At 41.5% G+C, this 16,410-nt stretch overlaps 2 protein-coding genes across 2 annotated transcripts; both read right to left on the bottom strand.

Moving 5' to 3' along the window:
- Window positions 1–671: 671 nt before the first annotated feature.
- LOC122475381 (olfactory receptor 1L4-like) lies at window positions 672–1,651 on the bottom strand. The gene has a single exon (XM_043567308.1). It carries the CDS (start codon window positions 1,649–1,651, stop codon window positions 689–691), a length of 963 nt encoding a protein of 320 aa, XP_043423243.1. The 3' UTR covers window positions 672–688.
- A 13,420-nt stretch (window positions 1,652–15,071) lies between these two features.
- LOC122475380 (olfactory receptor 1L4-like) lies at window positions 15,072–16,019 on the bottom strand. The gene has a single exon (XM_043567307.1). It carries the CDS (start codon window positions 16,002–16,004, stop codon window positions 15,072–15,074), a length of 933 nt encoding a protein of 310 aa, XP_043423242.1. The 5' UTR covers window positions 16,005–16,019.
- Between the last annotated feature and the right edge of the window lie 391 nt (window positions 16,020–16,410).

The raw sequence follows: 16,410 nt of genomic DNA, 5'->3' as shown, positions 1-16,410 counted from the left end.
ATATTGATATTTATACTATATCTTACTAAGAAAATCTATATTGGTCCAAGAGAACCAAGTGTAGAATTAATGATTTATTTGGTAGGATCATTAAACCATATGCCTAAACTGTTGAAACTATACATTCAGAAGCTTTTCTTCCTTACTCTTTATGGTTAAACATATTGGTCTACACTGGTAATTTACATAATAAGATGCATGAACTAAAGAGTAGAAAAAAGGGGCACCTGGGTGGCTCAGTTGGTTAAACATCCGACTTCGGCTCCGGTCATGATCTCGTGGTTCATGGGTTTGAGGCCCACGTCAGGCTCTGTGCTGACAGCTCAGAGCATGGAGCTTGCTTCGGATTCTGTCTCCCTCTCTCTCTCTGCCTCTCTCCTCCTCTCATGCACTCTCTTGGTCAAAAATAAATAAACTTTAAACAATTTTTAAAAAAGATTATAAAAAAGGGATAAAGCGAGGAAGAAGGGAGTTGGGGAGTTATTTTATAATTTATTAAGGTTGATAATATGAAAAAGTATGACATTCTGATTACAGTAAGCTTTTAACAGTCTTTTCCTTTCTGCTAACTAGACTGTAAATACTCTTGGAGACAGAAGAGATGATTGATGTATTTTGCCTTCCTCACAGAATTAAACGTAGTATCTGCAGGTAGTAGGTGCTTAACCTTTAATTGTTGAGTCAATGATTAAACTCCTAGGGGTAGCAGAATATGAGTATTCTCTTTCTTTCTCCTAGTCAGCTTTCTCAAGGCTTGTTTCATGTCCTTGTTCCTAAGACTGTAGATAAAAGGGTTCAACATGGGGATTACCACAGTATAAATAACAGTGACCACACTGTCCTTTGTCACTGAGTAGGTGGATGAGGGGCGAATGTACACAGAGATGGCAGTCCCATAGAAGAGTGCCACAACTGTGAGGTGGGACCCACAGGTGGAGAAGACCTTGTGCCTGCCTCCTCGAGAAGGGACCCTCAGAACGGCACGGGTGATGTGGACGTAAGAGACAATGATCAAGATGAAGGGACTCATGATCACCAAGGAGCCCTCTGTGAAGGCCAAAAGCTCATTGACAGAGGTGTCAGAGCAGGAGAGCGTCAGCAGTGGCTGGACGTCACAGAAGAAGTGGTGGATGACGTTGGGCCCACAGAAGGAGAGGCGGGCCATGAGAATCGTGTGGGTGAGTGAGTGAAGGTGGGACAGCACCCAGGACACTGTCACCAGCAGGAGACAGCGCTGGGGGCTCATGGTCGTGGTGTAATGCAGTGGGTTACAGATGGCCATGTAGCGGTCAATAGCCATGGCAGCCAGGAGGAAGCTGTCAGTGATCGCACAGGTCACAAAGAAATACATCTGTGTGAGGCATTGGGCAAAGGGGATCTTCTTGGTCTTGCTCAACATGTTTGCCAGCATCCGTGGCACGATGACATTTGTAAAGCAGATGTCCACCAGGGACAGATTGGAGAGGAAGAAGTACATGGGGGTGTGGAGGCGGGTGTCCCCCCGGATGGCTGCAATGATGACTGAGTTGCCAGCCACGTTGACCAGATACATGGCCAGAAAGCTGGCAAAGAGCCACTCCTGATATTTGGGGTCACTGGTCAGTCCCAGAAGGAGGAATTCTGTGATGTGACTCTGGTTTCCCCTTGACATTTTTATCCTGCAAGTAGAAAATACAAAGGAATGTTAGGCATGTGTACTGGCTTGGAGTCTCCAGTTGTTATAACTTCCCATGAAGGCTGGTATAATTGATGAGAGTATGCATTTTTGATGTGGCTTCAGGAACTGGATTCTTATCCTTGAAATGGGTGCAGTGAAGCAAGGTCCAGAAAGAACAAAGCGGGACCTCAGTTTGGCAGGAATTGTGGCCCTGCTTATCCACATAAAGACAGAGACTCGGCTGCAGTGAAACATAATCAGAAGTCAATTACCTGCTCTTGCGCTCAGGATGAAGTCATTCTGGCCAATAGCCAGAATTTAATCCTGGTCAGTCACTATGTTCCTGGCCTTGGACTCCTAATGTCCACCTTGCCTAGCAAGCAGTTTGGCCTCAGGGTCTTGTTTTTTTGCCATTCTGCTATATTAACTCTCTGCCTGTTATATATTTGCTAACAGAATAAACTCAGAATGGACAGCTTTGACAGCACCTTGAATGATGGAGTATGTTGTATAAGTGCCAGCATCAGATTCTTTGGATCAGGAGAATTAGTGTAAAAAGTCCAGGATTTGGTTTTAGTCCTGGTGTAGTTACTTACCAGGTGTTCCCCTTTGAATATCTTGTGCCTTCTTTATTTTTCTCATGGAAAAATGGGAGAAGTACAACACCATTTCTGTCAAAATGTTGTGGGCATCAAATGAAGGAACATATCTGAAAAGTGTTTTGTAAATGAGCAGGTGCTATATAAGTGATAATTATATAAATAATATATAACATAAAGTAATATATAATAATGGAAAATAATTCTCATATTTATACTTTTTTAATGTTTATTTTTGAGAGAAAGAGAGGCAGAGCATGAGCAGGGAGAGGAAGAGAGAGGGAGACACAAAATCCAAAGCAGGCTTCAGGCTCTGAACTGTCAGCATAGAGCCCGATGTGGGGCTCTAACTCACGAACAAGGTCTTGACCTGAGTCAAAGTTGGATGCTTAACCGACTAAACCACTCAGGCACCCCAGTAATCCTCATATTTAATATATAGTACCTGGTTAAGGCAAAAGAAAGTGAGAAAGTGTGTGTGTGTGTGTGTGTGTGTGTGTGTGTGTGTGTATCTGTGTGTGAAATGGATGAGGTGGTCACTGAAAGGAGAGCAAGATCAAAGCTTCTAGAGAGGTGTGAAACAGGCAGCATTAGAATTTCCTGGTCAGAGAATGAGAAGGGACAGAGATTTCAGTGGGTTTCCTACTTTGTGAGGTCTTTTCTGCAGTAGTTATGGTTCCCACAACCAGGTCACCTAGAATGGTTTCAAATATCTTAGCAAAGCCAGATGACCTTTGTTTAGCCAATACTTTTGACTTACTCAAAGGTTTTTTGATGTGGGACAAGAGACTGGTTTGCTACGACACCCTCATTCCTATGATTATCTCTATGCATCCTTCTTAGTTCCCAGGCAGGCTGTTTCTGAGCTGAGACAGTGGGAGAAATGGAGAAAAGGCCAGGAAGAGGCAAGGGGGCATGGTCATAGGGTAGGTGCATGTGCCAGGTAGGGTCAAGGGCCTTGCCTGAGAAGTTTCCAATTAAGAAGCAAGTGATTGAACTCCTACAGCCCAATAGTAAGAAACCCAATAGCCCAGTTAAAAAATGGGTTAAGGATGTGAATAGACATTTCCCAAAGGAGATGCAAATGACAAACAGGTATATGAAAAGATGCTCAACGTCAATCATCACTAGAGAAATGCAAACCAGAACTGTAATAAGGTATCGCCCCATACCTGTTATGATGGCTGTTACCAAGGAAACAAAAGACAACAAGTGTTGGCAAGGATGTGGAGAAAGGGAACCATTCTGCATTGTTGGTGGGAATGTAAATTGGTACAGCCATTATGGAAAACCTGTATGGAGGTTGCTCAAGAAATAAAAAATAGAATTACCATAAGCTCACAGCAATTTCTCTTCTTGGTATAGATCCAAAGAAAATGAAATAACTATTTTTAAAAGATATTAGCACTTTTATGTTCATTACAGGATTATTTATAATGGCCAAGGTGTGGAAACAACTTAAATGTCTACTGATGGATGAGTGGAATGTGTTCTAGATGTACAATGAAATCCTATTCAGCCTTAAAATAGAAGGAAATTCTGCCAGATGGCGACAATGTGGATGAACGTTAAGCTCATTATGCTCAGGGAAATAAGGCAGCCACAGAAAGACAAATAACTTCACAATTCCACTGACATATCTAAAACAGTCAAATCCATAGAATCGGAGAGTGGCATGGTGTCCAGAGGCTGGGGAGGGGACACCGGGGAGTTACAATGGGCATAAGGTTCAGTTAAGCAGGATGAATAATCTCTAGAGATCTGTTATACAACAGGGGATGTATAGTCAGTAATAAGGTATTTTATACTTAAATATTTGTTGAGGGTAGATCTCATATTAAGTGTTCTTACCACAATAAAATAAAATTTTTAAAAAAGGAAGCAAAATAATGAGAGCAGAGAGGGGATTGAGGAGAGTATTATGGGATCGCTCAACCGCAAAGCCACTTGGGGTGTGACTGAGTTGGGTTCAACTGCAAACTCCACTGAGTCCAGCCTAGTGGCTAAATTGAGGGCTCTGAGATCAGACAGTCCTGGTTTCAAGTACTAGCCTCACCAGATATTGGCAGAGTGATTGGGCAAGCTGCTTAACCTTTAAGCCTTAGTTTTCTGGTTTAGAAACAGTAATTATAATAGGATCCGCCTGTAGGTGGTTATAAGGATTCTCATAATATGCATATATAGCATATGTAAATGTGCATATATATTATGCATATGTAGTTAGTAGTGTAAGTCAGACAGAATAAACCCCTGATAAATGCCAGCTATAATTATTTCTGCTCTTTAACAACATTATTTAATGGATTCGTGTATGTAAGCTGTAGGAAACTGGCACATAATCAATGTTCAGTAAGTGTCTGAAGAACTGACTAATCTCAGAACCAGAAGAAAAATCAGAGATCATTCCTTCCAAACCACCACCCAGGGCAAGAGACTTGCAGTAGCTCTGACGGCAGTCATCCAGCTTGTATACCTGTAGTGACAGGGAACTTCCTGGCCTTCTAATTTTTTACCCATAGAGTTATACTGAGCAAAAATTGCATTTTTGGTATTAAAGTCAAGAATCAAGAATTCTGAACCTCACACTTCCAATATTCTTTCTTTACTGATTTCAGTTATAACAAGTGACCACAATTTTGCTTTTCTTTTACTTGTGGAATTATTGATTTGTTAAGCACTCAGTAAGCACTTTCTGAGTGCTGGCAGTCATGGCAGGTCCTGGGGACACAGAGGTGAAGAGACACCAAGTCTTCCTACGGATGTTGGAAGACAGTGGCCATGTCTGCCTGAGTCTTCACTTTTCCACATCAACTACCTTCTGTTTCCTCTGGCCAACCCCCAGGACACAGCCTCAAATTCTCTCGCATCTCCACTCACCCTCTTCCTCCATCCTGGGACTGACCCTCCTATGTGACAGACATGTCACCAGCGAGGTAGAGTGGGATTAGGGGCTCAGGAGTCCTAATATCTTCCTCTTTACTCAGAAAAATTCTACTTTCATGTGTTTTACAGATTTAAAAACCAGTATTTTTGAAGTCAAGCTCTCAGTGCTAAAGAGGAGTGTCAAAACTGAAATTCTAGGGGCGCCTGAGTGACTCAGTAGGTTGAGCGTCTGACTTTGGCTCAGGTCATGATCTCACAGTCTGTGGGTTTGAGCCCGGCATCGGGCTCTGTGCTGACAGCTCAGAGCCTGGAGCCTGCTTCGGATTCTGTGTCTCCCTCTCTCTCTGCCCCTCCCCCACTCATGCTCTGTCTCTCAAAAAAAAAAAAAGTAAAACAAAATTTTAAAGAAGCAAAAGATTGAAATTCTAATTTACATGATCCATTTGCAAAGGGCCAATTAAGACCTAAAGAAGGAAGTTGGTCATGTAATTTGTGTATTTATTGTATTGAAGTATAGTTGACACACAATGTTACATTAGTTTTAAGTGTGCAACTTTGTGATTCCACAACTCTGTACACCGTGCTATGCTCGCGGTCAGTGTAGCTACCATTTGTCACCAATTACATTGCTGTTACAATACCATTGACTATGTTCCCTATGCTGTACCTTTCGTTCTCATGACTTATTCATTCCATAACTGGAAGCCTGTATCACCCATTTTCCTCTGCCTCCTGCTCCCCTCCCCTCTGGTAATTGCCACTTTGTTTGCTGTTTCTGCTTTTTTTTTTTTTAATTTTTTTTCAACATTTATTTATTTTTTGGGACAGAGAGAGACAGAGCATGAACGGGGGAGGGGCAGAGAGAGAGGGAGACACAGAATCGGAAACAGGCTCCAGGCTCTGAGCCATCAGCCCAGAGCCCGACACGGGGCTTGAACTCACGGACCGCAAGATCGTGACCTGGCTGAAGTCAGACGCTTAACCGACTGCGCCACCCAGGCGCCCCTGTTTCTGCTTTTTTGTTTGTTTGTTTGTTTGTTTTGCTTTTTAGATTCCACATATAAGTGAAATCATGTGGTATTTGTCTTTTTCTGTCTGACTGGGTTGGGTTCTGATTTATTTCAGATTTATTGGGGTCTGATTTATTTCACTTAGCATAATCTCCTCTAGGTCCATTCATGTCACAAATGGCAAGATCTCATTCTTTTTATGGCTGTGTAATATTTCATTGTGTATATGTAGCACATGGAAGTTGGTCATTTAATACTGTACTATGAGTTCACAGCAGAGCTGGTGTGACAGGTCTTAGGAATTTTCTCCTTCCTTACCTTTCTCCTGTTTTAGCCTTTCCCACAGCATATGTCCCATGTTGCTCTGAAGTTGGGGTAAGGCCACTGATGTGGGTTCTCTTTAGTGCAGGACTGGCTTTAGGGAACACTGTGAAGCCAGGCTGGGATGACAGAGCCTGGACTTTTACCCCTCAGCATCCAGGCTGGGATGACAGAGCCTGGAATCTTACCCCTCAGCATCCATGCAGCTACACTGTTCCTCTGAAAGGGTCCATTCCTTTGCTTGGAGTCTTACCATTCATAGCAAATCCTTCCTTTTTTTTTTTTTTTTTTTTTTTTTGTGAATGGAGAAGGGAAGCAGAGGCATGTGGAAGAGTTTGAGACAAAGAGATAATGTAATGGAGGCAGGGTGGTAAGTAATGGTCACATGACCTGGCTTGTAGTCCTACCTATGGCATTAATGTGTTGCATGTAATTGGACAACTCATTTCACTTCTCTGTAAAAATGAATGTGTTAGTAAGTTTCTGGCACTCCACGTTAGAAGCACTCAAGGTTGGGTATGGTTGAGGATACCATTTACTTACTCAGGTAAGGGATGGTGACCTCCAGAGTGGGTTTTGGAGGATCCAAGCACCTTTTCCCTGGCCTTGGTGGTCTTGATGTCTAGAGGAATGGAGGGCTTGGAGCAAAGAAAGAATGCTCATAGGCCAGGAAAAGGAAGGAACCCCAGATTCTGATGAGAGGTATCAAGACCGGCAATGTTGGGTAATGTTGGGGCATGTGTGATTGTTGCCTCAGTCTAGAGATGAGGTTGTCAGCTCCTGAGTGGCCATGTTTCTTCTTCCTCCAGAGAGGTGACTCCTCAATGTAGCCCCAGGCACTGGAGTCATGAGCCTTTCTGTCATCCCCGGCTATACACCACCTTACTGCTTCAGGTTCCATCAGATGTTAAGGGAGAAGGTGTGGGCTCAGAGGCATCTGACTGTCCTGTATGTGACCTCATCCCAAGGAGCTAGACAGCCTCCCCAGGCATCAACCCCAGGGAACTCATTAGACACTGTGTCTGGGAGAGAAGTAGAGACCTCTCAGTAGAGACCAAGGAAACTCAGGCTGAGATAGGAGTGTTTTTCTTGGATCTCCAGATAATTAGTCACTTGTTCTAGAAAACAGAGGCAAATGCATAGAGAAAGCCTGGGGCTTCTCTCAAGATGTGAGAGAATGTGTACACACACACACCTTTTTTTTTTCTAGTTGCAAACTAGACGTAACATAAAATTTACCATTTTAACTGTTTTAAAATGTATAGTTCAGTGGCTTTAAGTACACTCACATGGATGTACAACCATTACTGCCATCTATCTCCAGAACTTTTTCATCATACTGTATGGAAACTCTGTCCTCACTAAGCCCCAACTTTCCACAGCTCTCTCTTCAGCCCCTGGAAACCACTGTTCTCCTTTCTGTCTCTATGAATCTGACTGTTCGAAGCTCCTTACATAATTGGACTCATACAGCTTTTGTCCTTTTGAATCTGTCTTATTTTACTCTGCATATAATGTCTTTGAAGCTCATCCATGTTGGAGCATATTGGATTCATCCATTTTTAAGGCTACAGTGTAGTTCTGCAGTCCAGATATTAGCTCAGTCTTAATGTTTGTAGCAATATCTTTTTTTTTAAAGGTCACATATTTATTTATTTATTTATTTATTTATTTATTTATATGCAATTTATTGTCAAATTGGTTTCCATACAACACCCAGTACTCATCCCAACAGGTGCCCTCCTCAATGCCCATCACCCACTTTCCCCTCTTGCCCCACCCCCCCATCAACCTTCAGTTTGTTCTTAGTATCCAAGAGTCTCTTATGGTTTGCCTCCCTCCCTCTCTAACTTTTTTTTTTTTTCCTTCCCCTCCTCCATGGTTTTCTGTTAAGTTTCTCAGGATCCACATAAAAGTGAAAACATATGGTATCTGTCTTTCTCTGTATGACTTATTTCACTTAGCATCACACTTTCCAGTTCCATCCACGTTGTGTAGCAATATCTTTAATTCAGTGAGTTACTGTATCAGAAAACAACAGTGCCATCATTAATTTTACTAACCTTTTATCCAGTAGGCATTCAGTAGTATCCACTGGAAACAGGCTTTGTTCCTCAGCTATGGAGTGCCCATTTCCAGACACTGCAATATGATTAGTTAGCCTGTAAGGTGCCTTAGTGGCTTTCTTAGTTCCAGTGTGAAGGATTGGTAAAAGCAATTTTTGACTTTTTATTACTGTAGTAAAATATACATAGCACCATTTTTGACTCATAGGGTGCTCCTAATGTCCATGTTTAAACTGTTCACTCTCTTTTTCTTTAAACTCTGAGCAATTGGGCTCAAGAAGATGTTACAACTTAACTGGCACCAATATACTCTTTGAAAACACTGTTTCATATGCCACAGTAGGCTAAGTTATTAACATGTATATAGTCAAGGAGAAGACAGCTTCATCATTTTTTTCGTTTATTTGTAGGTTTGCCCAATTTATTTGGAAAAAAGTTCTCTCATGATCAGGTTTTAAGTGTAGATAGTGCGGCTGTGGGGTGAGAAAGTGAATCTTCATATCTCCTTTTAAGCAATGATCCGTTAAGTATAAGAAAAATATGAGCAAAATCTACTTTATCTCAGCACATACTGACTAATCTAACTATGTTCTCAGCTCTACCCTAACCTCAGTGGAAAAGAAAATCCAATGAGCAGCATGTTGCCTAAGTTGAGAAATGTTCATACTGTTTTCTGTGGTGGCTGCATCATTTTACATTCTTATCAGTAGTGAGTACACAGGGTTCTATTTTCTCCACATCCCCACCAACATTTGTTATTTTCTGTTTTGTTTTGTTTTGGTTTTTTTGGTAATGGCCACCCTAACAAGTGTGAGGTATTATCTCATGGTGGCTTTCATTTACATTTCCCTGATGGTGAATGATGTTGTTTTTTAAAAAATTTTCTCAATGTCACTCATCATCAGGGGGAAAAAATCGAAACCACATTGAGATACCACCTCAAGCCTGTCTGAATGGCTAAAATTAACAACACAAGAAATAACAGGTGTTGGCGAGGATTCTGGGAAAAGGGAACATGCTTGCACTGTTGGTGGGAATAGAAACTGGTACAGCCACTCTGGAGAACAGTATGGAGGTTCCTCAAAAAACTAAAGATAGAATTACTCTATGAGTCAGCAATTGCACTCTTAGGTCTTTACCCAAAGGATATAAAAATACAGATTTGAAGGGTACCGGCACCCCATTGTTCATAGCAGCATTATCAACAATAGCTAAACTATGGAGAGAGCCCAAATGTGCACTGACTGATGAATGGATAAAGAAGATGTGGTATATGTATATGTTTTTACAAAACTGTTTATTTATTTATTTTGAGAGAGAGATATAGAGAGAGGGAGAGAGAGAGCACTGGGGAGGGACAGAGAGAGAAAGGGGGAGAGAGAATCCAAAGCAGGCTCTGAGCTGCCAGCTCAGAGCTCAGAGCCCAATGTGACTCGAGGCTCAATCTTACGAACCCACTGAGACCATGACCTGAGCCAGAATCAAGTCAGATACTTAAGCAACTGAGCCAGCCAGGTGCCCCTCTCATTGTAGTTTTGATTTGCATTTCCCTGGTGATGAGTGATGTTGAGCATCTTTTCATGTGTCTGTTGGCTATCTGTATGTCTTTGGAGAAATGTCTATTCATGTCTTCTGCCCATTTTTAAAATGGATTATTTGTTTTCCTGATGTTGAGTTGCATAAGCTCTTGTATTTTTTGGATATTAATCCCTATCAGGTCTTCCATTTGCAAATATCTTCTCCATTCAATAGTTTTTCTTTTCTTTTGGTTTTGTTGATTCTTTCCTTTGCTGTGCAGAAGCTTTCTAGTTTGATGTGGTCCCAAAAGTTTACTTTTGCTTTTATTTCCCTTGCCTCAGGAAATATACCTAGAAAAATGTTGCTATGGCCAATGTCAGAGAAATTACTGCCTGTGCTCTCTTCTAGGATTTTTATGGTTTCAGGTCTCACGTTTAGGTTTTTCATCCATTTTGAGTTTATTTTTGTGTATGGTGTGAGAAAGTGGTCCAGTTTCATTCTTTTGCATGTTGTCGCCCAGTTTTCCCAGCACTATTTGTTGAAGAGACTTTTTCCCATTGCATATTCTTGCCTCCTTTGTCATAGATCAATTGGCCGTGTAATGGTGGGTTTATTTCTGGGCTCTCTATTCAGTTCCATTGATCTATGTGTCTGTTTTGGGTCAGTACCACACTGTTCTGCTTACTAAAGCTTTGTGGTATGTCTTGAAATCTGGGATTGTGATACCTTCAGTTTTGTTTTTTCAAAATTGCTTTGGCTACTGGGGGTCTTTTGGGTTTCATACAAATTTTAGGATTATTTGTTCTAGTTCTGTGGAAAGTGTTGTTGGTATTTCGATAAGGATTGCATTGAATTTGTAGATCACTTTGAGTGTTATGGACATTTTAACAACATTTGTTCTCTAGTCCATGAACATGGAATGTATTTCCATTTGTGTCATCTTCAATTTCTTTCATGATGGTTAACAATCTTGAGTATATTTTCATATATTTTTTGGCCATTTTTCTGTCTTCTTTGGAGAAATATTTGAATCCATAGCCCATTTTAAAATCAGGTTATTTGGGTTTTTGCTACTGAATTGGAGGAAAATACAGTTTCTGTACAATGTATCTGATAATGGATTAATCTATTAACCTAATAGATTATCTGGTATGTTTTGCAAATATTTTCTCCTATTCCCTAGGTTGCCTTTTTCCACTGTGTTGATTGTTTTGTTTGCTTTGTAGAAGATTTTTAGTATGATGTATTTCATTCCTCTAGTTTTGCTTTTGTTGCCTTTTTTTTGGTGTCCTATCCAAGCAATCAATCACTGTCAACACCAATGTCAAGTAGCTTTACCCATAAGTTTTATTTGAACAATTTTATGGTTTTAGGACTTACAGTTAAGTCTTTCATCAATTTGAAGTTGGTTTTATTTATTTTTTATTATTTTTTTAAAATAACCTGTTACCTTTCAGCTATTTAAAAAAAATTTTTTTTAACGTTTATTTATTTTTGAGACTGAGAGAGACAGAGCATGAATGGGGGAGGGTCAGAGAGAGAGAGGGAGACACAGAATCTGAAGCAGGCTCCAGGCTCTGAGGTGTCAGCACAGAGCCCGACGCGGGGCTTGAACTCATGGACCATGAGATCATGACCTGAGCCGAAGTCAGCCGCCTAACCGACTGAGCCACCCAGGTGCCCCTAAAGTTGGTTTTAGTAAGTAGTATAAGAGTCCAATTTCATTCTTTTGCATGTGGATATCTAGTTTTCATAACATCATTTTTTGAAGAGACTACCGTGTCCTCATTGTATATTATTTTTTTTCATGTGGTCATTTAAAAAAAAATTAAATCCAAGTTAGTTAACATATAGTATAATAATGCCTTCAGGAGTAGAATTTAGTGGTTCATCATTTACATAGAGTGTTCATCACAAGTGCCCTTCTTAATGCCTGTCACCCATTTAGCCCATTTCCCCCTGCCCCCCCCCTCAGTTTGTCCTCTATAGCTAAGAGTCTCTTATGGTTTGCCTCCCTCTTTGCTTTTATCTTATTTTTCCTTCCCTTCCCCTATGTTCATCTGTTTTGTTTCTTAAATTCCACATATGAGTGAAATTATATGGTATTTGTCTTTCTCCGATTGACTTATTTCATTTACTGTTACACACTCTGGCTCCATCCACGTTGTTGCAAATGGCAAAATTTCGTTCTTTTTAATGACTGACTAATATTTTGTTTTATATTCTCAAGACTGGTTTTGCTATTTGGAATTCCTCGTACTTTCATGTGGATTTTAGGATTCTTTTGTTTATTTCTATAAAAAATGCCATTGAGGGGCGCCTGGGTGGTGCAGTCGGTTAAGCGTCCGACTTCAGCCAGGTCACGATCTCGCGGTCCGTGAGTTCGAGCCCCGTGTCGGGCTCTGGGCTGATGGCTCGGAGCCTGGAGCCTGTTTCTGATTCTGTGACTCCCTCTCTCTCTGCCCCTCCCCCGTTCATGCTCTGTCTCTCTCTGTCCCAAAAATAAATAAAAAACGTTGAAAAAAAATTAAAAAAAAATGCCATTGAGATTTTAGGATTTTAATAGAGACTGAATTGAATCTGTAGATCACTTTGGTTATAATGGTCATTTTAACAATACTTAGTCTTCCAAGCTATAAACATGTGACATTTTTCCATTTTCTTGGGTCCTTCTTTCATTTCTTTCATCAAATGCTTTTGTTTCCAGTGATTAAGTCTTTCATCTCATTAGTTGAGTGTATTCCTAAGTAATTTTTTCTTTCTGATGCTACTGATGAGGTAGTTTTCTTATTTCAGATTGCTCATTGTGAGTGCATAGAATCACAACTGAATCCTTAACACGCTGTAGTCTGCCTCCTTTCGATTCCTCCATTGCAACCTCATTAACAAAGTCACTAATGGCCTTCATGTCATTAAGGGCAATGGAAAGTCTTCCAGACTGTTTTGCTTCAACTCTGTTAATATTTTAATGTTGTTGACACAGCCTCTTGAGCCTTATTCTATCCTTGAATTATATGATTACTTCCTTTCAATCCTCTTTGGTAATACCTTCCCTATCAGACTCTTCAATGTCAGAATTACTCAGCACTCTTCCCTAGTCCTCCTCAGCCTTCATGTTTCATACTCCTCCTAGTTTATGTCATTCATTCTGATAAAAAGGCAAAATATGCTCAAGAAACTCAATATTTTGGTTTAGCCTTGAGCCAAATGTCCAACATTTACATATGTTTAATGAGCTTGTGTGTGTGTAAGGATCCAATACATTTCCCTTCACAATTTCCTCATTAAAGGACATACCTGTAGCATTATTCCACTATTGGAATCAACCAGCCTCACAGGTATCTACATGGTGGGAGGAGGAGCTGTCAAGGGGATTCCTCTCTACTCCCTAGGGTCATGTAGAAGCTTTCACCTGACTTGGCAAGGTGTTCAGATGGACTGCTTTGACCTTGCCTCTGACTATATTTACTTTCAGAAGAGATTTATTTCATTCTTACCAATGTTTATTAGCAAATTTCCAGGTTCACCCTAGGCTCCTTTGTTTGGGTAGCAAAACTTTGATTCAAGTCCTTTGATAGCATCTGTTCACATCAGCTCACTCCTTCTAAAGGGTGGCAGGATATTCTGACAGAGGATGTCCTCCTATTCTGACAGAGACAGCACTCTATGTGACAGAGAAGGACGAACCTTCTCTTTCACCACAACGTATTATCTCAGGGTCTCTTGTTATCTAAAATTCCCTTTAGTGTGACCTTTTGGGAGATTAGTTGTTGACAATGAGTTGTGGTTACAAATGTTATGACCAGACCAGAGCGTTTTGATGCCAGGGCAAAATTTTTCAGAGCAATGATAAGCATTTGCAATGGTGTTTCTCCATCAACTTTGGTCACAGAATGTTTAAAATGAGAAGCACCCTTATGCTTTTTAATGGTGGACATGCAGTGTGAATATGAAATAAACCTTTGGTTTCAAGGTCCAATGATTTTGAGATTGTTTCCTGACAGATACACATTGCCTTCTTCCAGATATAAAGGGCATTTCATGAGGATCATGGACCTGTGAACAAAGGCAGAATAAAAGGGAAAGGAAAAGGGGTCAAAAGCTGAGAATTCACTGTGAGGACCCATTGGTATTAGTGGGGTCACTAAATCTGTTTTGTATATTCTTCCATCTTTTCAGACTTATTCTCTCTGTTCTCAAATTGAACAAGCAGCATTGGAGTTTCTGCTGTCCCTCAAACACATTCCAGTACTTATTGCCTTTTCCTCTTTGTGTGGTTCCCACTGTTTAGAATGCTCTGTCCACTTGCTGCTCTATTGAACTTGCTCTGTCAATCCTTAAGGACATCCTTAAGGACAGTCTCAAGTTGTTATTCTAAGAAGTCATTCCAAATTCCCTACCGAATTCACGTAACTTCTTATTCTCAAAATGAATAGGACTTTGTAATTTCTTGAGTATTAGCCAAAGTCAAGTCCATAGAGGAGGGATTGGAAGACGCCTTATTGTACTTCAAGATAATTTTATTTATATAGGGGGCAGAAATAGCTTTCCTGAAATGTGGGTTCCTAGTGGCACTTGTCCTGGATTGTACATGTATTTGGTCAAGGTTTTTGATAGAAACTAAGTATTCTAGCTTCCCAGCCAGGGCTCTTATTTCTTTTCAACACTACCTTATTATTAAAAAAAAATTTTTTTTAATGTTTGTTTACTTTTGAAGGAGAGAGAGAGACAGAGTGTGGGGTGGGTGGCAGAGAGAGAAGGAGACATAGAATCTGAAGCAGGCTCCAGGCTCTGAGCTGTCAGCACAGAGCCGGACGTGGGGCTCAAATCCACAAACTGCGAGATCATGACCTGAGCCGAAGTTGGATGCTCAATGGACTGAGCCACCCAGGCGCCTCTCAACACTATGTTAAATGACCTCTTTGTGTGTCATGTGAAACAATGGATAGGAGGGAAAGATAACATGATCATTTCTTGGGTCATCTCCCAATTAAGACATTCCATCAATTTTTTCTTTCTATGAGTGAATTCTGTCCCTTAATTTCCTCAAACCCCTCTTCATATCTTTGTTCCTCAGGCTGTAGATGAAGGGGTTCAGCATGGGTGTCACTACTGTGTACATGACTGTGGCTACCCGGTCCTTCACCACTGAGTACATGGACAGGGGCCTGAAATACACATAGGTGATACTCCCATAGAACAACGCCACTACGGTGAGGTGGGAGCTACAGGTAGAGAAGGCCTTCCACTTGCCGGCTGCAGAGGGAATTCTGAGCACGGTGACGATGATTCGCAGGTAGGAGAAGAGAATGCACAGAAAGGGGGTCGCGATGACAGCCAGGGTCTCGGTCATGACCACAATCTGGCTGGAGGACGTGTCAGAGCAGGATAGCTTTAGCACAGGCTGGGTGTCACAAAAAAAGTGCTTAATGACATGGGAGGCACAGAAGGACAGGCGGGACATGAGTAGCACACGGAGCAGGGAGTGCAGGTGGGAGATGGTGCAAGAACCCAGCAGCATGAGGAGGCAGCGCCGTGGGTTCATAACCCTATTGTAATGGAAGGGGTGGCAGATGGCTACCAGCCGGTCTATGGCCATGGAGGCCAGCAGGTAACTGTCAGTGTTCCCACAGGCCATGAAGAAGTACATCTGGACCAGGCATCCCACGAAAGAGATAGCCTTTGTCTCTGACAGTAAATTCACCAGCATCTTGGGTACAGTGACAGTTGTGAAGCAGATATCCATGAATGATAGGTTGCTGAGGAAAAAGTACATGGGGGTATGGAGCCGAGGGTCTGAGTGGATGGCCAGGATGATGAGCACATTGCCCACCACGGTGACCAGGTACATGATGAGGAAGATGGCAAAGAGAGGTTTCTGTAGCTGAGGGTTGGAAGAGAGGCCCAGGAGGATAAAGCCTGAGTCACTGCTGTAGTTCTTGGTCTCCATGTCTGTGCCTTCCTGGACAGGGTGTGGAGAAGCAGTTGGAGAGATGTAAAAGGCAATTTCATCAACGTTTATTTATTTTTTTTGGGACAGAGAGAGACAGAGCATGAACGGGGGAGGGGCAGAGAGAGAGGGAGACACAGAATCAGAAACAGGCTCCAGGCTCCGAGCCATCAGCCCAGAGCCTGACGCGGGGCTCGAACTCACGGACCGCGAGATCATGACCTGGCTGAAGTCGGACGCTTAACTGACTGCGCCACCCAGGCGCCCCAAAAGGCAATTTCATCAATTCAGCTTCTTCCCTAATCTGCAGCCTAGAAAAATAATCTCTCTGCTTTTGTTAGAATTTCAAAACACATTTACTTTAAGAAACTACTGAGATAGAGAATAAAATCCAACAAGGAAAAAA

Source organism: Prionailurus bengalensis, chromosome D4 (assembly GCF_016509475.1).
Source record: "Prionailurus bengalensis isolate Pbe53 chromosome D4, Fcat_Pben_1.1_paternal_pri, whole genome shotgun sequence".
NCBI classification, from domain to species: Eukaryota; Metazoa; Chordata; class Mammalia; order Carnivora; family Felidae; genus Prionailurus; species Prionailurus bengalensis.
Note: the sequence above shows the minus strand (reverse complement) of the source record. Positions and strands in the feature narration are given on the sequence as shown.